The sequence below is a fragment of the Bos javanicus genome, chromosome 1 (genome assembly GCF_032452875.1).
Source record: "Bos javanicus breed banteng chromosome 1, ARS-OSU_banteng_1.0, whole genome shotgun sequence".
NCBI classification, from domain to species: domain Eukaryota; kingdom Metazoa; phylum Chordata; class Mammalia; order Artiodactyla; family Bovidae; genus Bos; species Bos javanicus.
Genome location: NC_083868.1, coordinates 111833627 through 111861421, shown reverse-complemented (window position 1 = coordinate 111861421; position 27795 = coordinate 111833627). Strand labels below are relative to the sequence as shown.

Sequence of the window (27795 nt, the reverse complement as noted above, 5' to 3'; positions counted from 1 at the left end):
CATGCTGCCTAAAGAGTTCCTTTATTATAAGTAATCAAAGTTGAAAAAACTGGCAAAATAAACAAATACTGTCTTTCAACAAAAGCTAAATATGGCTGCCCCAAATGACTAAAATAATACAACGGCCAGTAGTTAAACTTTCTCTTCATGTACTATCATTATATGTATATCTCCTTCAACCTGATAAAAATTTTTTTTTTGGCTCCATTGGGTCATCACTGCTGCTCAGGCTTTTCTCATTTGTAGTTCATGGGCTTCTCATTGTGGTGGCTTCTCCTGTTGAGGAGCACAGGCGCTAGGGCGCAGGGATTCAGTAGTAGCAGCTCCTGGGCTTTAGAGTACAGGTCAGTAGTTGTGCTGGACAGGCTTAGTTGTTTTCTGCATTGATAGGTGGATTCTTTACCACTGAGCCACCAGGGAAGCCCAACCTGTAACTTTTATGGAGTGTTTCATTCTTCTTAAAACCATACTATATTAATCACAATTTATTTACATTACTCTGATATTACATGTACAAAGAATCATCTCTTAAATATTTAAATACCATTAGAATGCAACTTTGATCTTCTGGGGAAATTTCCCATTTCAACTCAATGAAAAATATCCATTATAATTACACGTTTTATTCTTTTTGGAGTAGGTCACCTCCAGACAGCTTGGAATATTTCATTCTTTTCTACGAAAGTGTATGCGACTCATTAGCTCTCTGAACTTCAGTATTAACGAGTAGTTATTCACGGTCTCTTTCCATGTTTCATAAGACCTTTTAAATTTGTCATAATAACTTTCTTTTTTCAAGTTGAAATCTGATCCATTTTTTTTAAAATAACTGTCTTTTTTCCATATTTCTCTCCAGGAACCTTTCAGTTTTTCCAAATAACTTTCTTTTTCAGAGTCTTCCTTCCATACTCCTTCTCCTTTTTTTAAGGCTGTTAATTCAGCTTTAAGTAAATTTCTGTGAATTCTCCAGTAGATTTTAGAATCATGACTTAACCCCTTAACAAGAACAGTTTTGCCAAGACCTCTTCTCAGGATTTCTTCATTCAGATTCACACTAAAAAATCTACCCTTGAATAAAAAATAACACAAACCAATTATTTAATAAAATTACTAATATACCCATAGTACCTTATTTACTTTAAAATCAGTCAATCTGCAATTTGAGTCCTCCAGAGAAAAGTCAAAAATATAAATGATGGGACTTCCATGGTGGCACAAAGGTTAAGAATCCGTGCTTCCATGGCAGGGGGCATGGGTTTGATCCCTGGTAGGGCTCCCATATGGCATGTGGTATAGCCACAAAATATACATATATATATATTTACACACACACATACATATACATATATATGCAAAGGGGTCCTTAAGAGCTTAAAACAGCTAATGTTAAATCCAAGAATTTCATTACTAGATGAAACTTTTGCTCAAAGACAACTGACTCTTTTATAACACATAGCTCTCCACAGGTTCACTGGTCACCTAACTCAAAAGTGTGTAGAAGCGATAAAGTATGAAAAGAGATTTTTGATTTTTTGGTTGATGTTTGAATAGAGAATGGAGCACACACCAGTTAGGGAAAATGACAGGAGGCCACAGCAAAAGAAATTAACAAAACTAAAAAGTAGACAAATGCAAAATGGACTGAAGCATCACAGAACTGTTACATTAGGTTCAGAATTTCAGTGTTTAGCAAGGCCTGGCATGTAAGAATGTTTTTAAAAGATGGCCCATAAAATAATGAACATAAAAATAGCCCTGGCCCTTGAATCTTCAAACTTCAAGAAATTTTAGTTATACCTCACTGCCTAGTGAAACCAGATAAATGGGAACGTTTTTCCCCTTACTAATTTACAGTGTAAAAGAGATCCTGCTTAGCTGTTTCCATAGTCCCTCTGGGATTTTAATTTAAGATTAATTTTAACAAGGTGTTATAAATTTTATAGCTTCATTAGACAAGTAATTCACAGTTAAAATTTTTTAATGTGAAAACTAAAGGTTTAAAGTAGTAAACATTTTCTAAGATTAAAAGAATATAGGAAACTTTTGTTTCTTTAAATGCAGTAACTTTTGGTACATGATGATAAGCAGCTAATAAATACAGTTTTAAAGGGTATATCATATTTGTCTCAATCTTTTAAATTTAATGAGCTGAACCAAAATGAGAATAATTAAAATTCAACCTCACACTACAGAAAAGTTCAACAGAAATAAATACTGAAATATGCGTATAGTCTGGTATAAGGTAATGACAGAAAAGGTAAAGTTCGGGCTCAGGAGCCCCAAGGAGCTGGACTTCAATACCAGCTTTTCCACTTGGTTACTCAGAGTCCCACCTTTATATGGGAATAAAATGATTCCATAGCAGGGTTTGAGAATAAATAATACATACTTCTCAATTTAAAAGAGAAGTTAATATTTGAATAAGGCCTTTGGGATTTTTATATAATTTTGTATTATCAACTTAGTTAAATATAGATGCCTCAACCAATCAAGGTTGGATAATTCTTATTTTGAAAGAACTGAATATGACCTGGACATGCAAAAATTAATGGATTTCATTAGGTGTTCTATTAATTCAGAAAGCTTTTTATAATTAAAATGGTTACCATTCTAATCACTTTAGTGTGAGATTATTATTTTTCTTCAGATTATTCTCACTTGTAGTATAATAAAGAACTTTAAACGAAAAACTACCCTTAATGCTGTCATAATAATGTAAGTTAAAAAAACAATTCTTAATTCTTTCATATTAACGTTTCAACTATTTCATTTTGCCATGTCCTTTTTTCAGTAATCGTCCACCAAAAGAAATTTGGAGGAAGGCACATTGAAGAACTCAAGACAGTAACAGAGCAACAGCAATGAGGCTCTGTGGCATTCCCAGTTACAGAATGGCTATGCTATGCTATACTAAGTCACTTCAGTCGTGTCTGACTCTGTGTGACCCCATAGACAGCAGCCCACCAGGCTCCCCCGTCCCTGGGATTCTCCAGGCAAGAACACTGCAGTGGGCCGCCATTTCCTTCTCCAATGCATGAAAGTGAAAAGAGAAAGTGAAGTCGCTCAGTCGTGTCCGATTCTTAGCGACCCCAAGGACTGCTGCCTACCAGGCTCCTCCGTCCATGGGACTTTCCAGGCAAGAGTACTGGAGTGGGGTGCCATTGCCTTCTCCGACAGAATGGCTATGGTCAATCACAAAAGTAAGGAAATTCTAAAGCAATGACTATGGATCATAAACAGTATTTTTTTTTTTAAAAAGTAAATAGTACTTAAATAGGCTCCATTTAAATATGTCCAGTAATATTAAATATGCTCAATGCTTTTAGAGTTCAAAGACTTACATGTTAAGTCATACCTTTCTACAAGGTATTGGATCAGAATGAGCAATATTTACCTTCAGAAAACATCCTTGCTCTTTGCAACTACCAGTTGACACCACACTCAACAAGTGGTTTATAACAAGTGTGATATAATACACTTGTCCATAAATAAATATATGATACTCTTTAAATAAGCAATAGCCAGTCATTAATAATTTGAAGTTTTTTACTTTTTCTTAATTTTTTATTTTTCTGTAATAAACATATAAACATTTTCTATAATAAACAAATTTTATAGAAAAATTTATATATGAAACCTGGTTCCTTATATATAATCACTAGCAGTAGTAGTTACAAAAGACAAAAGAAAACCTGTTTCACTATAAAACTCCTAGAGGAGAACATAGGCAAAACACTCTCCGACATACATCACAGCAGGATCCTCTATGACCCACCTCCCAGAATATTGGAAATAAAAGCAAAAATAAACAAATGGGACCTAATTAACCTTAAAAGCTTCTGCACATCAAAGGAAACTATTAGCAAGGTGAAAAGACAGCCTTCAGAATGGGAGAAAATAATAGCAAATGAAGCAACCGACAAACAACTAATCTCAAAAATATACAAGCAACTCCTACAGCTCAACTCCAGAAAAATAAACGACCCAATCAAAAAATGGGCCAAAGAACTAAATAGACATTTCTCCAAAAAAGACATACAGATGGCTAACAAACACATGAAAAGATGCTCAACATCACTCATTATCAGAGAAATGCAAATCAAAACCACTATGAGGTACCATTTCACACCAGTCAGAACGGCTGCGATCCAAAAGTCTACAAATAATAAATGCTGGAGAGGGTGTGGAGAAAAGGGAACCCTCTTACACTGTTGGTGGGAATGCAAACTAGTACAGCCACTATGGAGAACAGTGTGGAGATTCCTTAAAAAACTGGAAATAGAACTGCCTTATGATCCAGCAACCCCACTGCTGGGCATACACACTGAGGAAACCAGAAGGGAAAGAGACACGTGTACCCCAATGTTCATCGCAGCACTGTTTATAATAGCCAAGACGTGGAAGCAACCTAGATGTCCATCAGCAGATGAATGGATAAGAAAGCTGTGGTACATATACACAATGGAGTATTACTCAGCCATTAAAAAGAATACATTTGAATCAGTTCTAATGAGGTGGATGAAACTGGAGCCTATTATACAGAGTGAAGTAAGCCAGAAGGAAAAACATAAATACAGTATACTAACGCATATATATGGAATTTAGAAAGATGGTAACAATAACCCGGTGTAGGAGACAGCAAAAGAGACACTGATGTATAGAACAGTCTTATGGACTCTGTGGGAGAGGGAGAGGGTGGGAAGATGTGGGAGAATGGCAATGAAACATGTAAAATATCATGTAGGAAACGAGTTGCCAGTCCAGGTTCGATGCATGATGCTGGATGCTTGGGGCTGGTGCACTGGGACGGCCCAGAGGGATGGTATGGGGAGGGAGGAGGGAGGAGGGTTCGGGATGGGGAACACATGTATACCTGTGGTGGATTCATTTTGATATTTGGCAAAACTAATACAATTATGTAAAGTTTAAAAATAAAATAAAATTGGAAGAATAAAATAAATAAATAAATAAATAAATAAAAAAAAAAAAAAAAGAAAACCTGTTTCATTATATAATCAAGGTTCTAATTAATGATGTGTTTATATATTGGGCTACAGTCCATGGGGTCACAAAGAGTTAGACACGACTGAATGACTAACACTTTCACTTTTCACTTATGCATAAATAATAAGAATAAAATATTGTTAGTTCTTTCTTCACACTACTTACCTTATTCACTAAAAGGTAGCAAAAGAGTGCTGAATTCTCCTTTCCAAGAAGTTGGAACCATAGTACTTGGGAAGGTTTTAGCTCTTTTTGTAACCACACCTTCCCAGTTTCAGTAAGTTCTACTCCAGCCAACTTAATCAGCAAAACACCACATGGTTCTTCTAAAAAGGTTAGGTAGAAGAGTTTACCTTTAATATCACAATTGCAAAAGCAAATTCCAAAGTCATTTGTGCTTCAAAACACAACTGGATATGTTACTTATAAATACCCAGACTCTCTAGATGTAGATCCATTTATTTCTATAGTCAACTTGTCTTTTAAAACAATACAAGTAGGTAACAGATGGAATAATTTAAAAAACTAATTTCAGTAAGATCCAGAACAGGATGTGGGGTTTAACCAATTTATCTTTTTTTAAAAAAAAATCTTCCAGATTTATTTCTATGTACACATACACATAAAGCTACAAGTCATGTCGTTCAATAATATAGGCTCCTACTATCAATAAAACCGTATAAACTGCTTTTTCACTTAATTTACTGAGGCTGTTTTCCCAACTCAATAAATATTAATGTCAACATTATTTTTATACAGTTTATAAAACTGATTTCCAGATAGGATTTTATCAATTTATATTCCAAGTAATAAGGTCTATATAGTCAAAGCTATGGTTTTTCCAGTAGTCATGTATGGATGTGAGAGTTGGACCATAAAGAAGGCTAAGCGCTAAAGAATGATACTTTCAAATTGTGGTGCTGGAGAAGAGTCTCTTGGATAGCAAGGAGATCAAACCAGTCAATCCTGAAGGAAATCAACCCTGAATATTCATTGGAAGGACTGATGCTGAAGCTGAAGCTCTAATACTTTGGCCACCTGATAAGAAAAGCCGACTCAGTGGAAAAGACCCTGATGTTGGGAAAGATGGAGGGCAACAGGAGAAGGGGGCAGCAGAGGATGAGATGGTTAGATAGAAGCACTGACTCAATGAACATGAATTTGAGCAAATTCTGGGAGATAGTGGAGGACAGAGGAGCCTGACAGACTGAAGCCTGGACTTCACAGGTCGCAAAGAGCCAGACATGACTGAGCAACTGAACTGAACTGAACTGAGAGGAGCCTGGCGTACTACAGTCCATTAGGGTCACAGAGTCAGACATGACTGAACAACAACATAGCATTAAGAAAGTTTGTTTGGGCAAACTCTGGATAAAATTTTTACCAATTGAACTTTAATAATAGGATCTTATTTTAGAAAAAGTTTACAACTTTCCAAAAAGGGAAAATGGCTGGCAAAAAAAAAAAAAAAAAGTTAATGCTTTTTTTAAAAGAAATGATACATTTAACATATATTAAACTCTTATACAAGTATTGATAGTTGAAAGTATAAAGTTTGTCCATTTAATTGCTAGGGAAAAGTAACACTTGAGTTCAGAAAGATATCCCAGAAGTTTCTCATGATATTATTTGATGATAGAAAATCATTTTCTTTAAGGCTTGGGTTTCTTGAAACTTGTCCTAGACCTTCAGTTAGAGAAGTTTCAAAAGGTATAAGTAGGAGGATTATGTCCTTAGAAAACTCTGTGATACAGTATATTCACAAATTTTATTAAGGCAGAACACACATAATAAAGATTAGATGAAATCATTAGATGAAATACCTAATGAGTGAAGGGAAGTATAAAGATTCTGAGGCCTCTCTTCAGCCCTTTAATGCTACCATCAACACCAACTGTCTTTCAATAAAGTATCCTCTAGTCTTTAAAACCAAATCTTTAGGACCAAAAACATGAATCTAATCAACACTATCAACCTTGAGTATTAATGTCCTAATTCTTCACTTCAACAAAGGTCATGGGATTCCTTTAAAATTAGCAAAGTCCCAATTAAGCATTTAAAATATGATATGGTCAATACCAATGTAAACATAAGTTTTCCAGAAGCTAATCTACTGAATAAGGTAAGTTATATCCATCAAATATTTTTGCCCAAACAATTGATGTTTTCTTGAAAAAGGAGAGGTTACTTTTAATATTTATGATTTCTAATTTTAGCTTTGTGTGAATCCCTGTCTTTCCAGCTCTTCAATAAATCTTTTACATATATACTTTTAAAAAACCTAATTCATACTGGGTAGGATGACACAATGCCAAGGATTGTAAGGGTACAGCAAAACGGACTCCAGTGGAGGAGCCCAACAGCACTCCATGAAAAGTGTACGGCTTGGGTTTTGCAGAATGAACACAGAGAGGCACAGGGAGGAATGGGAGTGAGCATGTCAAGTAAGGGAAAGACCATGGGCACCTGGAGAAAACTGCAGACATAAGATGAATACTCAGGTAAACCACCACTAAGGACTTTGTTACATTTATGTTCTATCAGATGGGTAGGAAACTTCACAACTTAATATTCCTAAGGTTTTTAGAAAGATAGTACTTGATCCCAAAACAACTGATTTATCCCCTAGATTCATAGAATATTAAAAATCAAGAAGTTTCCTGGTGGTTTAGTGGCTAGGATTCTGCACTTTCATTATGGAAGCCTGGGTTCAATCTCTGGTCTGGGAACTCAGATTCCACAACCTTACAACAGAAATAATAAATGACTGAATAAATAAATATTATAAATGGATTCATGACAGTGGACAATTTCATGAGATAGGTATATCACATATATCAAAAAGATTATTTTTTACCATTAGGTAAATGGTAAAATTTACTATTAGGAATAGGAGAAGCTTTGAAATAGTATCACTAGACTGCAGGTTTTCTGACTACCGTAGGCTCACATCCATTGTTTGCCACTGTATACTGAAACTGCAGCAATAGAGCAGGTCTTCAGTAAACATCTACTGAAGAAATGAAGTGTTCTAAGAGTTTCACTTCATAAAAATTTTCAGCTCTGTGTGTTTGCCTCATCATATAAACCAAAGATAAGATCATGGAAGGCAAGGATATCACAAAATAGTCATGAGGAAGGAGTCTTGGAAATGTGATGATTCTCTTGTTTGATAGTGGTGGAAACCATTGGCTGAACTGGAAACAGAACACAAGCTCTCTACACCAAACACGTTCAACTACGCCACACAGACTACTCTGATGTAGTTATCTGAGCCCAACCATTTGGTTAGAATGGCCTCAATCTGGGGGGCCTGAATCTTAGCCCTCCTTACAATAAAATCAAAAGTCCATCTCTATCCTATAGACCAGGTAGTAAAAACAGTGAAAGGAACATAAGGAGCTTTCAATTAATAGCTATTCTTAAATGAACAAGATTATGCTCTAACATCTTATGTCATTCAAAATAGTGCTTGGAAAGCAACTTCTAGATTCTATAACTGTTTTATAGGTAAACAGGTTTAACCAATGTAAATGCAAATTGATCTCTTTAACATGAACAATTTGGGGACTTCTCTGGTAAGAATCTGCCTTGCAATGCAGGGGACACAGGTCCAATCCCTGGTCAGGGATCTAAGATCCCACATGACTAAGTGGGACAAACTAAGCCTGCATGCCTCAACTAGAGTCCGCATGCCCCAACTAAGACTTGACGTAGCCAAATAAATAAATATTTTTTAAATGAACAATTTATGTCAGTTACAAAAAGTATTAACACTATCATTACATTTGCACTGGTTAGCATCTGTCAGTGTGTCTGTTTCTTTAGTTTTTGCAACTCAATACACAAAGTTGTGGACTGGGTAGCAAAGAATCTATTTTCTATCTTTAGTTCCATCAACTGTTACGGAGATGACTGCATAAATGACCTTTAACTTCTATAGAAAATATTAAAATAAGTAGGGGAAGTAAGTTTCCTTTTAGCTTTAAAATTTTGATTGTACCAAGTTGACAAACATTATTATTTGATGTATATACTAATAATACACTAATATTATAGCAATTATAGCACTCTAATATAGCAATTAAAGTGCTGTGGCATTGCACACCTTTCAGGACAGATACCTGGTGAATACCAACCCTGGAGTTGTGCAATGCACCGATGGCCTTGCTGTCTAAGCACTAAAAAATCATCACTATTTCCGACAGGAGAGATTTAAATTACTACTGCATTATTACAACAACTGAGAAGTATAAACCATGCTTAGAGCTGAAATGGCCAACAAATAAACATCCCAAGTAATCTTTCTTTAGGGAACAACAGTCATTCAAATGACTGTTGTAAGTTGTGTAAGTTCTGCTTGATTTGTTAAGAAATAAAATCAATCATGTCAGGTGTGCTTGAGGTAAAAAAAATCAACCTTATTCCTTTATAGCCATATGTCAATTGAAGAGTGAGATTCATTCATCTCAGGGGAAAGAAATAAGAACTTTCTTTAAAACATTAAAATAATATTAAGGAGATCTTTAAATATGACTCAATTAAATCATTTGACAATTTTGCCAAGTCTCTGTTGGCTAAAAATTATTTTTCTAGGGACTGTGAATAATTAGATAAGAAAAGTTCCCTGCCCACTAGGGGCTCATAGTTCAATAGAAGGATATAAACCTAGATACATAATTACAGGAAAATGTGTTTTAGTACTGTAATTGCAGTATGTATAAATTGCTTGGGGCATAGGAAAGAAAGAGGCCAGTTCTGCTTGGGAGTTAAGGAGAGCTTCACAAAAGAGCTGAAGTTTGAGCTAGAACCTAAAGAATCCACAGACTGGGACTTCCCTGGTTGTCCAGTGGTTAAGACTCCATGCTTGCAGTGGAGGGGGTACAGGTTCAATCCCTAGTTGGGGAACTAAGATGACACATGCCACATAGTAAAGAAAAAGAGAAAAAACAAACAAAAAGGATCCACAGACGCTCAGGCACTTGGAAAAGATCTATGCCCAGGGCATGAGAACACATGGAAGCAGCAGGAAGGTCTGTGTGGCTGTGGTCTTTGCTGAGAAGCAGGGAGAAAAGGGAATTGCAGCAGCAAGCTCTGGACTCTGCCCAATTCTCCAACCTCTTTGGTGTCTCTTGTCCCCTTCTTCCCTATGCTCCAGCCACATGAGCCTTCACGTGCCTTACCAAAAGAGCCGGGCTCATCCCCACGCATGTTCTTCCTAGCCAGCTCCTTCCCATTCTCCAGGCCTCTGATGAGGCCTTCTCTGACCACCATATATGTGGATTCCCTCTTCATAAAAGCTCCAGTAATGCTAATCCTACACCCTGATCCTTTTCTTCATAGCCCTTAGGACAATTTTTCATTTTTTTGTTGCCCATCTTCCACCTGGACTGTAAGCTCCAAGGGGTAGAGTGGTCTTGTTTGTTTCACTCGGCATGTACAGCTAGCTAGGACCTAGAACATAATGTGTGTTCAGTATTTGTGGAATAAATGTTTGAATGCCTGAGTAGCTACGTGAAAAAAGGAGGGAAGGAAGAAAAGAAATCTGGAACCAAATTAAATAGTTCGTTTGTGGGGGGCGGTCCTTAGATGGTGGAGGAATAGGATGGGGAGACTACTTTCTCCTCGACAAATTCATCAAAAGATCATTTGAACACTGAGCAAATACCACAAAACAACTTGTGAACGCTAGCGGAGGACACCAGGCACCCAGAAAGGCAATCCATTGTCTTTGAAAGGAGGTAGGACAAAATATAAAAGATAAAAAGAGAGACAAAAGATTTAGGGACAGAGACCCATCCTGGGGAGTTTTGGAATCTCAGAGGGCAACATAACTGGGAGGAAAAAATAAATAAATAAAACCCATAGATTATGCCCCTAACAGCAACTCCCAGTGAAGAAGTACCCCAGACGCTTGCATTTGCCACCAGCAAGCGGGGGCTGAACAGCGAGGCTCAGGCTGCACTGCTTAGGGTAAGGACCGGGCCTGAATGCCCTGAGGGCAATCTGAGGGAGCTAACATGAGATAGCAACCCAAACTGTGGGATAGCCAGAGAGAAAAAAAAACAAAGAGCAGAGAGAGAGAGAGAGAGAACTTTCCCACAAAAACCTCTAACCTACGGCACCGCCAGGCCACTCACAGAACAAAGGACTGAGCGAATACCAGAGGAGAGCTAGCCAGCAGTGCACTGGCCCATCCCCGCCGGAGGCAGGGAGGCAGGCGGGCCCCAGCCAGAGCCAGAAGGCAAGGGGCAAGCTTGGCCCCAGAGACGGCATCCTCTACCAAACTGTGAGCAGGCTCCCAGTTGCTAACCAAATCTTCCTGGGATCCTGGACGGTTGACATCTGCCAGTGGGGTCGCAGCCAGAGATCAGCTCCCCAGAGGAGACACACAGCACACCTGAGATGGCACTCCCGCTGCACACCCAGGAAACCGAGCGGCTGGGACAGGGGAGGTGACAAGACCCGCCGCCCACGGGGAGTGTGCGCTCGACAAGCACCTGGTCGCCTGAGCTGCTTGGACCTGGGAAGGGCACAAAACACTGGCCCAACTGAGTGCCTTTGTGGAGTACCCAAGAACCTGAACCTGAGTGGCTTAGACATAGGAAGTGCACGCAACCCAGGGCCCACCTTAGACAGTTCCCCTGCAGAGCAACCTAGAGCCTGAGCAGTGTAGATGGGAAAGCACACACACACCATCACTGGGGACAAACCCAGTGTGGCCAAGTCACTGCAAGCACTCCCCACACACACCAGTGATATTTGTTTGCAGTGTTCCAGCCTCCCCACAGCACAACTGAACAAGTAAGCCTAAATAAATGACCACCTTCGCCCTCTTGTGTCAGGGCAGAAGTTAGATACTGAAGAGACTTGCAAACAGAGGAAGCCAAAATAAACAAACAAGAGGGAACCGCTTTGGAAGTGACAGGTGTAACAGATTAAAACCCTGTAGTTAGCATTGGCTACACTGGAAGGGACATATAGACCTTGGGAAGTATAAGCTGGAACAAGGACCTATCTGAAACTGAACTGACCCCATTGCCCTCAACAGCTCCAGAGAAATTCCTAGACATATTATACTATTCAGTTCAGTTCAGTCGCTCAGTCGTGTCCAACTCTTTACAACCCCATGAATCACAGCACACCAGGCCTCCCTGTCTATCACCAACTACCAGAGTTCACTCAAACTCATGTCCATCGAGTCGGTGATGTCATCCAGCCATCTCATCCTCTGTCGTCCCCTTCTCCTCCTGCCCCCAATCCCTCCCAGCATCAGAGTCTTTTCCAATGAGTCAACTCTTCGCATGAGGTGGCCAAAGTACTGGAGTTTCAGCTTTAGCATCATTCCTTCCAAAGAAATCCCAGGGCCAATCTCCTTCAGAATGGACTGGTTGGATCTCCTTGCAGTCCAAGGGACTCTCAAGAGTCTTCTCCAACACCACAGTTCAAAAGCATCAATTCTTTGGCGCTCAGCTTTCTTCACAGTTCAACTCTCACATCCATACATGACCGACCACTGGAAAAACCACAGCCTTGACTAGACGGATGTTTGTTGGCAAAGTAATATCTCTGCTTTTCAATATGCTATCTAGGTTGGTCATAACTTTCCTTCCAAGGAGTAAGCGTCTTCTAATTTCATAGCTGCAATCACCATCTGCAGTGATTTTGGAGCCCCCAAAAATAAAGTCTGATACTGTTTCCACTGTTTCCCCATCTATCTGCCATGAAGTGATGGGACCAGATGCCATGATCTTCGTTTTCTGAATGTTGAGCTTTAAGCCAACTTTTTCACTCTCCTCTTTCACTTTCATCAAGAGACTTTTTAGATCCTCTTCATTTTCTGCCATAAGGGTAGTGTCATCTGCATATCTGAGGTTATTGATATTTCTCCCAGCTTGAGAAATATCTTGATTCCAGCTTGTGCTTCTTCCAGCCCAGCGTTTCTCATGATGTACTCTGCAGAGAAGATAAATAAACAGGGTGACAATATACAGCCTTGACGTACTCCTTTTCCTATTTGGAACCAGTCTGTTGTTCCATGTCCAGTTCTAACTGTTGCTTCCTGACCTGCATACAGGTTTCTCAAGAGGCAGGTCAGGTGGTCTGGTATTCCCATCTCTTTCAGAATTTTCCACAGTTTATTGTGGTCCACAAAGTCAAAGGCTTTGGCATAGTCAATAAAGCAGAAATAGATGTTTTTCTGGAACTCTCTTGGCATTTTCATTGATCCAGCGGATGTTGGCAATTTGATCTCTGGTTCCTCTGCCTTTTCTAAAACCAGCTTGAACATCTGAAAGTTTATGGTTCACGTACTGCTAAAGCCTGGCTTGGAAAATTTTGAGCATTACTTTACTAGTGTATGAGATGAGTGCAATTGTACTGTAGTTTGAGCATTCTTTGGCATTGCCTTTCTTTGGGATTGGAATGAAAACTGACCTTTTCCAGTCCTGTGGCCACTGCTGAGTTTTCCAAATTTGCTGGCATACTGAGTGCAGCACTTTCACAGCATCATCTTTCAGGATGTGAAAGAGCTCAACTGGAATCCCATCATCTCCACTAGCTTTGTTCATAGTCATGCTTTCAAATGCCCACTTGACTTCACATTCCAGGATGTCTGGTTCTAGGTGAGTGATCACACCATCGTGATTATCTGGGTCGTGAAGATCTTTTTTGTACAATTGTTCTGTGTATTTTTGCCACCTATACTTAATATCTTCTGCTTTTGTTAGGTCCATACGATTTCTGTCCTTTATTGAGCCCATCTTCGTGTGAAATGTTCCCTTGGTATCTCTAATTTTCTTGAAGAGATCTCTAGTCTTTCCCATTCTATTGTTTTCCTCTATTTTTTGCATTCATCGCTGAGGAAGGCTTTCTTATCTCTCCTTGCTATTCTTTGGAACTTTGTATTCAGATGCTTATATCTTTCCTTTTCACCTTTGCTTTTCGCTTCTGTTTTCACAGCTATTTGTAAGGCCTCCTCAGACAGCCATTTTGCTTTTTTGCATTTCTTTTCCATGGGGATGGTCTTGATCCCTGTCTCCCGTACAATGTCACGAACCTCCGTCCATAGTTCATCAGGCACTCTGTCTATCAGATCTAGTCCCTTAAATCTATTTCTCACTTCCACTGTATAATCATAAGGGATTTGATTTAGGTCATACCTGTATGGTCTAGTGGTTTTCCCCAGTTTCTTCAATTTAAATCTGAATTTGGCAATAAGGAGTTCATGACCTGAGCCACAGTCAGCTCCCAGTCTTGTTTTTGCTGACTGTAAAGCTTCTCCATCAGAGGGCAGACACACTGAAACCATAATCACAGAAAACTAGCCAATCTGATCCCATGGACCACAGCCTTGTCTAACTCAGTGAAACTAAGCCATGCCATGTGGGGCCTCCCAAGATGGGAGGGTCATGTTGGAGAGGTCTGACAGAATGTGGTCCACTGGAGAAGGGAATGGCAAACCAATTCAGTTTTCTTGCCTTGAGAACCCCACGAACAGTATGAAAAGGCAAAATGATGGGATACTGAAAGGGGAACTCCCCAGGTCAGTAGGTATCCAATATGCTACTGGAGATCAATGGAGAAATAACTCCAGAAAGAATGAAGGGATGGAGCCAAAGCAAAAACAATACCCAGTAGTAGACGTGACTGGTGATAGAAGCAAGGTCCAATGCTGTAAAGAGCAATATTGTATAGGAATCTGGAATGTCAGGTCCATGAGTCAAGGCAAATTGGAAGTGGTCAAACAGGAGATGGCAAGAGTGAACATCAACATTCTAGGAATCAGCGAACTAAAATGGACTGGAAAGGGTGAATTTAACTCAGATGACCATTATTTCTACTACTGTGGGCAGGAATCCCTTAGAAGAAATGGAGTAGCTATCATGGTCAACAAAAGAGTCTGAAATGCAGTACTTGGATGCAATCTCAAAAACGACAGAATGATCTCTGTTCGTTTCCAAGGCAAACCATTCAATATCACAGTAATCCAAGCCTATGCCCCAACCAGTAACGCTGAAGAGGCTGAAGTTGAACGGTTTTATGAAGACCTACAAGACCTTCTGGAACTAACACCCAAAAAAGATGTCCTTCTCATTATAGGGGAATGGAATGCAAAAGTAGGAAGTCAAGAAACACCTAGAGTAACAGGCAAATTTGGCCTTGGAGTACGGAATGAAGCAGGGCAAAGGCTAATAGAGTTTTGCCAAGAGAACGCACTGGTCATGGCCAAACACCCTCTTCCAACACAAGAGAAGATTCTACATATGGACATCACCAGATGGTCAACACCGAAATCAAACTGATTATATTCTCTGCAGCCAAAGATTCTACTATTGTCATTTTTTAATTTTTAAGTTATTACTCCTTTAATTTTCATTTTTAAAACCTATTACCTTGCAAAAAAAAGACCCTATTTTTAAAGCAAATTTCATATATATATATATATATATATATTTTATAACTTTTGTGATTTTGTTTTATTTTTTTAATACTGTATTTTTGAAAATCTAACTTCTACTCTAGATTTTTAATCTTTGCTTTTTGGTATTTGTTATCAATTTTGTACCTTTAAGAATCCAATCTTCAGTACCCATTTTTACTTAGGGGTGTGATTACTGGCTTAATTGCTCTCTCCCCTTTTGACTCTCCTTTTTCTCCCCCAAGTCACCTCTACCTCCTCCCTCCCCATTCTCTTCTCTACTTAACTCTGTGAATATCTTTGGGTGTTCCAGGCTGTGGAGAACACTTAGGGAACTGATCACTGGCTAGATTAGTCTCTCTCCTTTTGACTGCCCCTCCTCTCCTCCTGGTAATCTCTACCTCCTTCCTCCCTCTTCTCTTCTCTATGGAACTCTGTAAACCTCTCTGAGTATTCCAGACTTGGAGAGCAAATAGGGAATTGATAACTGGCTAGACTACTCTCTCCCCTTTGGATTCCCCCTCTTGTCCTCCTGGTCACCTATATCTTCCTCCTCCCTCTTCTCTTCTCCATGAAACTCTGGGACCCACTCTGGGTGTCCCTCACTGTAGAGAATCTTTTCAGCATTAACCTAGATGTTTTATCATCAGTGCTGTATGGATGGAGAAGAATTGAGGCTACTGTAAGAATAAGACTGAAAGCCAGAGGTAGGAGGTTTAAATCCAAAACTTGAGAACACCAGAAAACTCCTGACTCCAGGGAACATTAATCGACAAGAGCTCATCCAAAAGCCTCCATACCTACACTGAAACCAAGGTCCAACCAAGAGCCAACGAGTTTCAGAGCAAGACATACCAGGCTAATTCTCCAACAATGCAGGAACATAACCCTGAGCACGAAAATACAGGTAGCCAAAAGTCACACCAAACCCACAGACACCTCAAAACTCACTACTGGACACTTCATTGCACTCCAGGGAGAAGAGATCCAGCTGCACCACCAGAACACCAACGCAAGCTTCCCTAACCAGGAAACCTTGACAAGCCACTTGTCCAACTCTACCCACAGGGAGTAACCTCCACAATAAAGAGGAACACACAAACTTCCAGCATACAGAAAGGTCACCCCAAACACAGCAAGCTAAACAAGATGAAAAGGCAGAGAAATATTCAGCAGGTAAATGAACATGGTAAAAGCCCACCAAACAAAACAAAAGAGGAGGAGATAGGGAGCTTACCTGAAAAAGAATTCAGAATAATGATAGTAAAAATGATCCAAAATCTTGAAAACAAAATGGAGTTACAGATAAATAGTCTGGAGACAAGGATTGAGAAGATGCAAGAAAAGTTTAACAAGGACCTAGAAGAAATAAAAAAGAGTAAATCAATAATGAATAATGCAATAACTGAGATCAAAAGCACTCTGGAGGGAAGCAACAGTAGAATAACTGAGGCAGAAGATAGGATAAGTGAGGTGGAAGATAGATGGTGGAAATAAATGAAGCAGAGAGGAAAAAAGAAAAAAGAATTAGAAGAAACGAGGACAACCTCAGTGACCTCTGGGACAATGTGAAATGCCCCAACATTTGAATCATAGGAGTCCCAGAAGAAGACAAAAAGAAAGGCCATGAGAAAATAATTGAGGAGATAATAGTTGAAAACTTTCCTAAAATAGAGAAGGAAATAACCACCCAAGTCCAAGAAACCCAGAGAGTCCCAAACAGGATAAACCCAAGGCAAAATACCCCTAGACACATATTAATCAAATTAATGAAGATCAAACACAAAGAACAAATATTAAAAGCAGCAAGGGAAAAACAAACAACAATTAACCCACAAGGGGATCCCCATAAGGATAACAACTGATCTTTCAACAGATACTCTTCAGGCCAGAAAGGAATGGCAGGACATACTTAAAGTGATGAAAGAGAAAAACCTACAACCCAGATCACTGTACCCAGCAAGGATCTCATTCAAATATGAAGGAGAAATCAAAAGCTTTACAGACAAGCAAAAGCTCAGAGAATTCAGCACCACCAAACCAGCTCTTCAACAAATGCTAAAGGATCTTCTCTAGACAGGAAACAGAGAAAAGGTTTATAATCTCGAACCCAAAACAACAAAATAAATGGCAACAGGATCATACTTATCAATAATTACCTTAAGTGTAGATGAGTTGAATGCCCCAACCAAAAGACAAAGACTGGCTGAATGGAGACAAAAACAAGACCCCTATATATGTTGTCTACAAGAGACCCACCTGAAAACAAGGGACACATACAGACTGAAAGTGAAGGGCTGGAAAAAGATATTTCACGCAAATGGAAACCAAAAGAAAGTAGGAGTAGCAATATTCATATCAGATAAAATAGACTTTGAAATAAAGGCTGTGAAAAGAAACAAAGAAGGACACTACACAATGATCAAAGGATCAATCCAAGAAGAAGATTTAACAATTATAAATATATATGCACCCAACATAGGAGCACCACAGAATGTAAGGCAAATGCTAACAAGTATGAAAGGGGAAATTACCAGTAACACAATAATAGTGGGAGACTTTAATACCTCACTCACACCTACAGATAGATCAACTAAACAGAAAATTAGCAAGGAAACACAAACTTTAAATGATATAATGGACCAGTTAGACCTAATTGATATCTATAGGACAATTCACCCTAAAACAATGAATTTTACCTTTTTCTCAAGTGCACATGGAACATTCTCCAGGATAGATCACATCTTGGGCCATAAATCTAGCCTTGGTAAATTCAAAAAAATTGAAATCATCTCAAGCATCTTTTCTGATCACAATGCGGTAAGATTAGATGTCAACTACAGGAAAAAAACTATTAAAAATACAAACATATGGAGGCTAAACAACATACTTCTGAATAACCAACAAATCACAGAAGAAATCAAAAAACAAATCAAAATATGCATAGAAATGAATCAAAATGCAAACACAACAACCCAAAACCTATGGGATTCAGTAAAATCAGTGCTAAGGTGAAGGTTCATAGCAATACAAGCCTACCTCAAGAAACAGGAGAAAAATCAAATAAATAACCTAACTCTACACCTAAAACAACTAGAAAAAGAAGAAATGAAGCACCCCAGGGTTAGGAGAAGGAAAGAAATCATAAAAATTAGGGGAGAAATAAATGCAAAAGAAACAAAGGAGATCATAGCCAAAATCAACAAAGCTAAAAGGTTGTTCTTTGAGAAGATAAATAAAATAGACAAACCATTAGCCAGACTCATCAAGAAAAAAAGGGAGAAGAATCAAATCAACAAAATTAGACATGAAAATGGAGAAATCACAACAGACAACACAGAAATACAAAGGATGATAAGAGACTACTATCAGCAACTATATGCCAATAAAATGGACAACTTGGAAGAAATGGACAAATTCTTAGAAAAGTACAACTTTCCAAAACTGAACCAGGAAGAAATAGAAAATTGTAACAGACCCATCACAAGCACAGAAATCGAAACTGTAATCAGAAATCTTCCAACAAACAAAAGCCTGGGACCAGATGGCTTCACAGCTGAATTCTACCGAAAATTGAGAGAAGAGCTGACACCTATCCTACTCAAACTCTTCCAGAAAATTGCAGAGGAAAGTAAACTTCCAAACTCATTCTATAAGGCCACCATCACCCTAATACCAAAACTAGACAAAGATGCCACAAAAAAAAACTACAGGCCAATATCACTGATGAACATAGATGCAAAAGTCCTTAGCAAAATTCTAGCAAACAGAATCCAACAACATATTAAAAAGATCATACATCATAACCAAGTGGGCTTTATCCCAGGGATACAAGGATTCTTCAATATTTGCAAATCAATGTGATACACCACATTAACAAATTGAAAGATAAAAACCATATGATTATCTCAATAGATGCAGAGAAAGCCTTTAACAAAATTCAATATCCATTTATAATAAAAACCCTCCAGAAAGCAGGAATAGAAGGAACATACTTCAATATAATAAAAGCCATATATAATAAACCCACAGCAAACATTATCCTCAATGGCGACAAATTGAAAGCATTTCCCCTAAAATCAGGAACAAGACAAGGATGCCCACTCTCACCACTACTATTCAACATAGTTTTGGAAGTTTTAGCCCCAGCAATCAGAGAAGAAAAAGAAATAAAAGGAGTCCAAATTAGAAAAGAAGAAGTAAAACTCCCACTGTTTGCAGATGACATGATCCTCTACATAGAAAACCCTAAAGACTCTACCAGAAAATTACTAGAGCTAATCAATGAATATAGTAAAGTTGCAGGATATAAAATTAACACACAGATATCCCTTGCATTCTTATACAGTAACAATGAGAAAACAGAATGAGAAATTAAGGAAACAATTCCATTCACCATTGCAATGAAAAGAATAAAATACTTAGGAATAAATATACCTAAAGAAACAAAAGACCTATATATAGAAAAGTATAAAACACTGATGAAAGAAATCAAAGATGACACATATAGATGGAGAAATATACCATGTTCATGGATCAGAAGAATCAATATACTGAAAATGAGTATACTACCCAGCAATCTATAGATTCAGTGCAATCCCTATCAAGCTACCAAAAGTGTTTTTCAGAGAACTAGAACAAATAATTTCACAATTTGTATGGAAATACAAAAAACCTCAAATAGCCAAAGCAATCTTGAGAAAGAAGAATGGAACTGGAGGATTCAACCTGCTTGACTTCAGGCTATACTACAAAGCTACAGTCATCAAGACAGTATGGCACTGGCACAAAGACAGAAACATAGATCAATGGAACAAAATAGAAAGCCCAGAGATAAATCCATGCACCTATGGACACCTTATCTTTGACAAAGAAGGCAAGAATATACAGTAGAGAAAAGACAATCTCTTTAACAAGTGGTGCTGGGAAAACTGGTCAACCACTAGTAAAAGAAGGAAACTAGAACACTTTCTAATACCATACACAAAAATAAACTCAAAATGGATTAAAGATCTAAATATAAGACCAGAAACTATAAAACTCCTAGAGGAAAACATAGGCAAAACACTCTGTGACATAAATCATAGCAGGATCCTCCCTCCTCCCAGAGCAATGGAAATAAAAGCAAAAATAAACAAATGGGACCTAATTAAACTTAAAAGCTTTTGCACAATGAAGGAAACCATAAGCAAGGTGAAAAGATAGCCTTCAGAATGGGAGAAAATAATAGCAAATGAAGCAACTGACAAAGAATTAACCTCAAAAATATACAAGCAACTCCTGCAGCTCAATTCCAGAAAAATACCTGACTTTATCAAAAAATGAGCCAAAGAACTAAACAGACAGTTCTCCAAAGAAGACATACAGATGGCTAACAAACACATGAAAAGATGCTCAACATCACTCATTATCAGAGAAATGCAAATCAAAACCACAATGAGGTACCATCTCACACTAGTCAGGATGCCTGCTATCAAAAAGTCTACAAACAATAACTGCTGGAGAGGGTGTGATGAAAAAGGAACCCTCTTACACTGTTGGTAGGAATGAAAATTAGTACAGCCACTATGGAGAACAGTGTGGAGATTCCTTAAAAAACCGGAAATAGAACTGTCATATGACCCAGCAATCCCACTGCTGGGCATACACACCGAGGAAATCAGAATTGAAAGAAACATGTGTACCCCAATGTTCATTGCAGCACTGTTTACAATAGCCAGGACATGGATGCAACCTAGATGTCCATCAGCAGACGAATGGATAAGAAAGCTGTGGTACATATACACAATGGAATATTCAGTTCAGTTCAGTTCAGTTGCTCAGTCGTGTCCAACTCTTTGCGACCCCATGAACTGCAGCATGCCAGGCCTCCCTGTCCATCACCAACTCCCGGAATCCACCCAAACCCATGTCCATTGTGTCAGTGATGCCATCCAACCATCTCATCCTCTGTCATCCCCTTCTCCTCCTGCCCTCAATCTTTCCCAGCATCAGGGTCTTTTCAAATAAGTCAGCTCTCCACATCAGGTGGCCAAAGTATTGGAGTTTCAGCTTCAACATCAGTCCCTCCAATGAACACCCAGGACTGACCTCCTTTAGGATGGACTGGTTGGATCTCCTTGCAGTCCAAGGGACTCTCAAGAGTCTTCTCCAACACCACAGTTCAAAAGCATCAATTCTTTGGTGCTCAGCTTTCTTTATAGTCCAACTCTCACATCCATAATGACTACTGGAAAAAGTATAACCTTGACTAGATGGACCTTTGCTGGCAAAGCGATGTCTCTGCTCTTTAATATGCTCTCTAGGTTGGTCATAACTTTCCTTCCAAGGAACAAGTGTCTTTTAATTTCATGTAATATTACTCAGATACTAAAAAGAATGCATTTGAATCAGTTCTAATGAGGTAGATGAAACTGGAGCCTATTATACAGAGCGAAGTAAGTCAGAAAGAAAAACACCAATATACCAATTCAATACTGTATTGAATTTAGAAAGATGGTAACAATGACCCTATATGTGAGATAGTAAAAGAGTCACAGATGTACAGAACAGACTTTTGGAATCTGTGGGAGTAGGCAAGAGTGGGATGATTTGAGAGAACAGAATTGAAACAAATATATTATCATATGTGAAACAGATCACCAGTCCAGGTCCGATGCATGAGACAGGGTGCTCAGGGCTGGTGCACTGAGATGACCTTGAGGGATGGGATGGGGAGGGAGGTATGAGGGAGGTTCAGGATGGGGAACACATGTACACCCATAGCTGATTCATGTGAATATATGGCAAAAACCACCACAATATTTTAAAGTAATTAGCCTCCAATTAAAATAAATTAATTAATTAAATAAAATAATAAATAAATAGTTCATTTGTGTAAGTTAAGAGTTTGGACTTTCTCTCATAGACAATGGAGAGTTATTAAAAATTAAAATGACTTTTTTTTGCTATTTTAAAATAACTTCTAATACAGGAACTTTAAAATAGTTATTTAGTGCTATTATTTTTGTGCCTTACTTACTTCTCCATGAAGATATAGCAGGTAAAGCAATGGGAATATGTTCAATCTCTAAACCATTCTCAGTTATTCGGTGTAGTCGGCCTCGTAGTTTAACATTCTTTCTTATAAATTCTACTGGAATATCTGAAGAACGTGTGAATTTTGATGTCTGTTGATTTACAAGGAGAAAAGTATAATATTTTATTACTATTTTCATTTTAAAATTAAGCATGTTATATTCTCTAAACATTTCAAAGAAGACATAACCACTGAACATTTTTAATTTGGTTCTTAATTTTATATTAATATTTTTAAAAGACTTAACAGAGGTGTTTATAAGCACATTTTTAGAAACCTTTAGTCATTGTTTTACTATTTGAGACTACTATATAGAGAACATTAAACAGACTCCTCACTTTTAGAAAAGCTTACATCCTTAAAATGTGACACAATTTACCAAGAAGCAGTGAGCATACAGCTGTGCCTGGCACTACACAAATCTGGTTTAACTTACTATCTTACTGGTTAAGTTACTATCTCATTCTATAAATGTACTATCTATTCATACAGGTACTCTGGGAGATGGAGAAGGAAATGGCAACCCACTCCAGTATTCTTGCCTGGGAAATGCCACAGACACAGGAGCCTTGCAGGCTATAGTCCATGGGGTCACAAAGAGTTGGACACAATTTAGCAACTAAACAGCAACAGCAGCAACTCCTGCGAGAACCTAGCCAAAACTGAGGCCATTTAAGTTAGACTACTAATCAACAAGTTTCTTGCCCTCATTTTTCAATCTCATAGGAGAAATTGTTCCCCTCCAAAAAGGCCAACATTAGGAATTTATTTAAATACCTAACACCTTGGAGTTACTCAACATTTTATACCTGTGTCTTTCACATTAACAGTACTATAGAAACAAGCTTAATTCATAAGCATGGCTGGGTGAGAGCCTCGTAACAGGCAGAAGGATAAACTAGTAACCAACTTTCTAAGATAGTAAAGTTGGTCTAAACATTAAAAAAATTTTTTTCCAAACAAGAAAAACATTATAGCAGACAAATCCAGAATGTGGAACATTAATAATGGGATAAATGACTTGGTTATTCTAAAAAATAAATGGCTTATGGGGAAAAAAAAAACGAGTGGGGGTATAGACTGTTATAAAATAAATGAGACAGATATAACAAACACAATATATGGACCATTAGAATCCTGCTTTGAACAGATCACCTACTTTTTTAAAAAAAGACACCATTGAAACAATCAAAGAATTCTTAATATTGTCTGGATATTAGATGATGCTAAGAGGTTATTAATTATGTTAGATGTGATAATGTTCCAGACAGACAGACACTGTGAGTCTCCTGATGCAGCATAACAGGAAGCAGCATACTCCATCACCTTCTTGTTCACACTAAATCTACGGCGGAAACACAAATCCAGACTGTGGGAGATTCTCTAAGACTAACTCGGCCTCTTCAAAATCACAGTGTCATGAGAGACAAAAATTAAAGTGGGCGTAAAAGTCTAGACTGAAGGAGACCAAAGAGACATGACAACCAAATACAGTGCATGATCCTTGACTGAAACTTAAGACTGGGAGAAAAAACAGCTACAAAGGATATTTTCAAGAGATAAACATGAATGTTAACTGGATTTTAGAAATTACTACAAAAATGTTAAATTTATTAGATGCAAAAATATTAATGTGATTATGGAGGAAAAGTATCCTGCTCTTAGCAAGTACACTACAAAGTCTTTATGGGACTAGTTATAAAATAAGTGAGTCACAGGTAGGAAGCGTACAGCATGGAGAATACAGTCAGTAATTATGCAGAATCTCTGTAGAGTGACAGACTTGTGATCATTTTGAAAAGTATAGAAATATCAAATCACTATGTTGTGTAACAGGAAGTAACAGTGTTGTAGGTCAATTTTACTTCAAAAACAAACTCATAAAAAATCATATCAGATTTGCAGTTATGAGAGGTAGGAGATGGAGGGAGGGAGAACTTGAAAGATACAAACTTCCAGTCATAAGATAAATAAATACTAGGGGTGTAATGTACAACATGAGTAATATAATTAATAATACTGTATGTTATACATGAAAGTTGTTATACATGAAAGTAAATCCTAAGAGTTCTTATCACAAGGAAAAAAATTGTTTTCTGTTTATTTAATTTTGTATCTATATGAGATGATGGAGGTTCACTGAACTTACTGTGGTAATCATTTCCTGAGGTATGTAAGTCAAATCATTATACTGGACACCTTAAACCTAGGCAGCGCTATAGGACAATTACATCTCAGCTTTAAAAAAGTGAGTTCAAGGTGTTAAAAAAAAAGAGGGAAAAAAGACAAAAGTTCTGAAATCGGAGTCTGGGTGTAAAGGCAACAGTTGGAAAAAATGTAGTATGGTAACAAGGTGTAGTCAATGATAATACAAAACAATATAGAGATAAGTATAGGAAATAAATATATACAGAAGCAATATGTCTATTCCAGTTCATAACATGACACTGAAATGACATCCTATGACAACAATCAGGTATATTAAAAGTACTTGTAAATCCTGAATTATCAAATACATTTCCAAAATGTCTGTTATTAAAATACTTTTTGAAAGGGCAAAAAAACACACTAAATAAGCATAAATTATTTAGTTCAAAGGGACATAACTCAATTTAAACCTAAAACCGCTACAAAAAACATTTTTGAGATATTCTTCAGCATCTAAAATGCAAATTTAGTGATTATTTATTTCAAGCATGAAGAAAAGTCATTATGGAACAACAGGTTGTGCAATTCTTTCCATAAAACCCTGTGGATGTGTTATTTTTAAACCAACATCTTAAAGTACGTTCACTGTTCTAAAATGTTATTTAAAAGCTTCTAATATGAATAACAAAATGATACCCATGTTAAGATAAAAATCATCTGAAGTGAGAGAAATTAACTGTCTAGTGCTTATCATAATGTCTTAATTTTTTAACTTACCAGTCGAACACTTCTTAGAAGTAACATTACTCCGGCCATGGCCATTACAGTGCTGATGTTCTTTAGAAAGAGATTTTATGATTAATTCTAATTATTATTCACAATACTGAAAGTACTAAATAGAAGGCAGGAAAAAAAGTCATCCCTTATACCTAACTTCTCAAATAAGGCTTATCCTTCAACTAAGGCCCACTTCTTCCAAAAAAACCAACTGCCCACCACCCATTAATCTTCCCCTTTTTCTCCCAATCTAGTACACACAGTAATTATATACATAATACTGTACTGTTTTCTATTGATTGTATTGCTTTAACCATGAGTCCCTTGAATGAATCAGTCTAATATTAATACTGTTTGTGCAAGGCCCATAGGAACTCCATAACCCTAAGTCTGCAGGTGGAATTAAAGTATTTACTAGAAAACTTTATTACCGATACCATAAAACACAGCACTTGGGAAACAGATGAGGCAAACAGTCAGGAAAATCATAGCAATGTATTTCATTTAAACTGAAATCGATCTAAAGTTTAATTAATAAGGATCCTGCAACTCCCTCACCAACAGTGGTAATCTAACGTGCTTTCCTTCAATAAACACAACTAAGCATATAAGAGATGATTATATGTATAGTATATATATATACAAGAGTACATTCTGTGATTGTATTATTTGGAATAAAACATCCATACACTAATTTAAATACTGTTTGCTCTCCCAATCCTGATGAGGTTATTTTTTTATTTGAAATTAACCAGTGCATCTCTTCCTGCTTAATTGGAAGAACCAAGGCCTTGTCAATTAACATCCGTGTTTCTGTGTACACATATACACACATATATGTATACAATTCATTAATGTTAAACATATTTATGTTTAACATAAGTGGCAGGCACTGTTCTCAGGACTGAGCTGCAGGTGAGTGAGCTGCGGTCTCAGCATTGAGCTGCAGTCCTGGTGAGTGAAAATAGACATGGTCCTGGCACTTTGGCTGCCAAGTATTTGCAAACATAATGAGCCTACTCAACTTCTCAGCAGAATTCTCCCATCTGAAAACATTCTCTTCGTTTGGCTTCTAGCACACTTGGTTTTCCTGATATTCCTCTTCCCCTCTGTCTGTTCCCTCCGAGTGTTTGCTGATCTCCTTTTCACTCTCCAAATTCTAAATGTTAGAGACGCCCTCAGGTCTCAGTCCTAGAGCTTTTTCAGCTTTTCTGACTCGCTCGAAGTCATCCAAGCTTTGAATACTAGAAGTTTTCTATAATAATACTAAAATACTATAAGGTTTATTTACACTTTAAATACTTAAGGTATTATGCAGCCCACTCCCAGATTCCCGTTCTGATCTCCCTTCAGGACATGACTCCTGTATCCAGTTGCCTAGAACACCTAAGCTACGTTGGGAAGTCTAATGACCACCTTCAAGTTCACACATCTCCATTAGAAGTCTAATAGGCATCTTCAATTTCACCTTGCAAAAAGCTCTGTAGATTTCCCCAACAAATCATTTATCCCAACTCCTCCATTTCAGCAATTTCCACATCATCCACGAAGCAGGCAGCCCCCTTGATTCTTTGTTACAAAGAAAGAAATCACCACCAGGGCTTAGTCACAATCTTCTCTCCCCTGGTCGCCTGCGACGCCCCGCCTTTTTCAAACTGCCCGCCCCTCCCCAACTGCTCCAATGGCCCCGCTGGCGCCCAGCGCTGGGCTGCAGCTTCCCCTCGGAGGCATCCCGGCGCCCAGCACGGTCAAGGCAGTGATGGGGTCGCGGCAGCCCCGCCAGGCCGCGCAGCCCCGCCAGGCCGCGCGCCCCCGCCGCCCCGCACACGCCGCCCCTATCCGGCGGCCCTCCGCCGCTGCCCGGGCCTCCCCCAGGACGCGTCTCCTTCAGCCTGGCGCTGCGCGGCCCGCGCCCACCACCGCCCGGCCTGCAGTACCCGGACGAGGCGCAGGTGGTCGTCGGCCCACTGCGAGATCCGCGCCACCACGTTGGGCGCTGCTCCGTCCCGGTTGGGCGGCGGTGTGGCCGGGGTCGCGGGCTGCCCCGCCATGTTTCCGGCCTCCCAGGAGCGGGCGCCGCCTCCTCGACCGGACGACAGGGGGCGCCGCTCTCCGCGGGCGGGCGGATGGCGGGATCCAAGCTCCTGCGGCTAGAGGGGGCGCCTCGCGAGCCGACCTTCGGGTCGGGGTCTCAGCAACCAAGAAGGGGCCGGGGGCGGTCCTCCCGACCAGTTAGAAGACGTCTTTACAGTGATCCTCCAGTATTTACACGAGGTTTTCCCACAGCGCGAGAGATCTCTGTCGTTAGGGGATGCGAGCTGCAAGATTACAGGGCATGCTGATGGAAGATGATCAGTTCAACTCGCTT

General features: G+C 38.7%; 1 protein-coding gene across 3 annotated transcripts; it reads right to left on the bottom strand.

The window, feature by feature from the left end:
* On the bottom strand, window positions 1-27795 carry C1H3orf33 (chromosome 1 C3orf33 homolog). 3 transcript variants are annotated; one of them, XM_061417998.1, is made up of 6 exons: window positions 27365-27448; window positions 26896-26996; window positions 25428-25487; window positions 22446-22593; window positions 5170-5330; window positions 1-1068 (listed from the first exon to the last, which is right to left on the bottom strand). In XM_061417998.1, exons 3-6 carry the CDS (start codon window positions 25470-25472, stop codon window positions 667-669), a joined length of 756 nt encoding a protein of 251 aa, XP_061273982.1. In that variant the 5' UTR covers window positions 25473-25487; window positions 26896-26996; window positions 27365-27448; the 3' UTR covers window positions 1-666. The 3 variants fall into 3 exon arrangements, with proteins under 3 accessions (XP_061273982.1, XP_061273965.1, XP_061273973.1); XM_061417981.1 differs by lacking the exon at window positions 26896-26996 and having other exon boundaries at window positions 27365-27795; XM_061417989.1 differs by lacking the exon at window positions 27365-27448 and having other exon boundaries at window positions 26896-27087.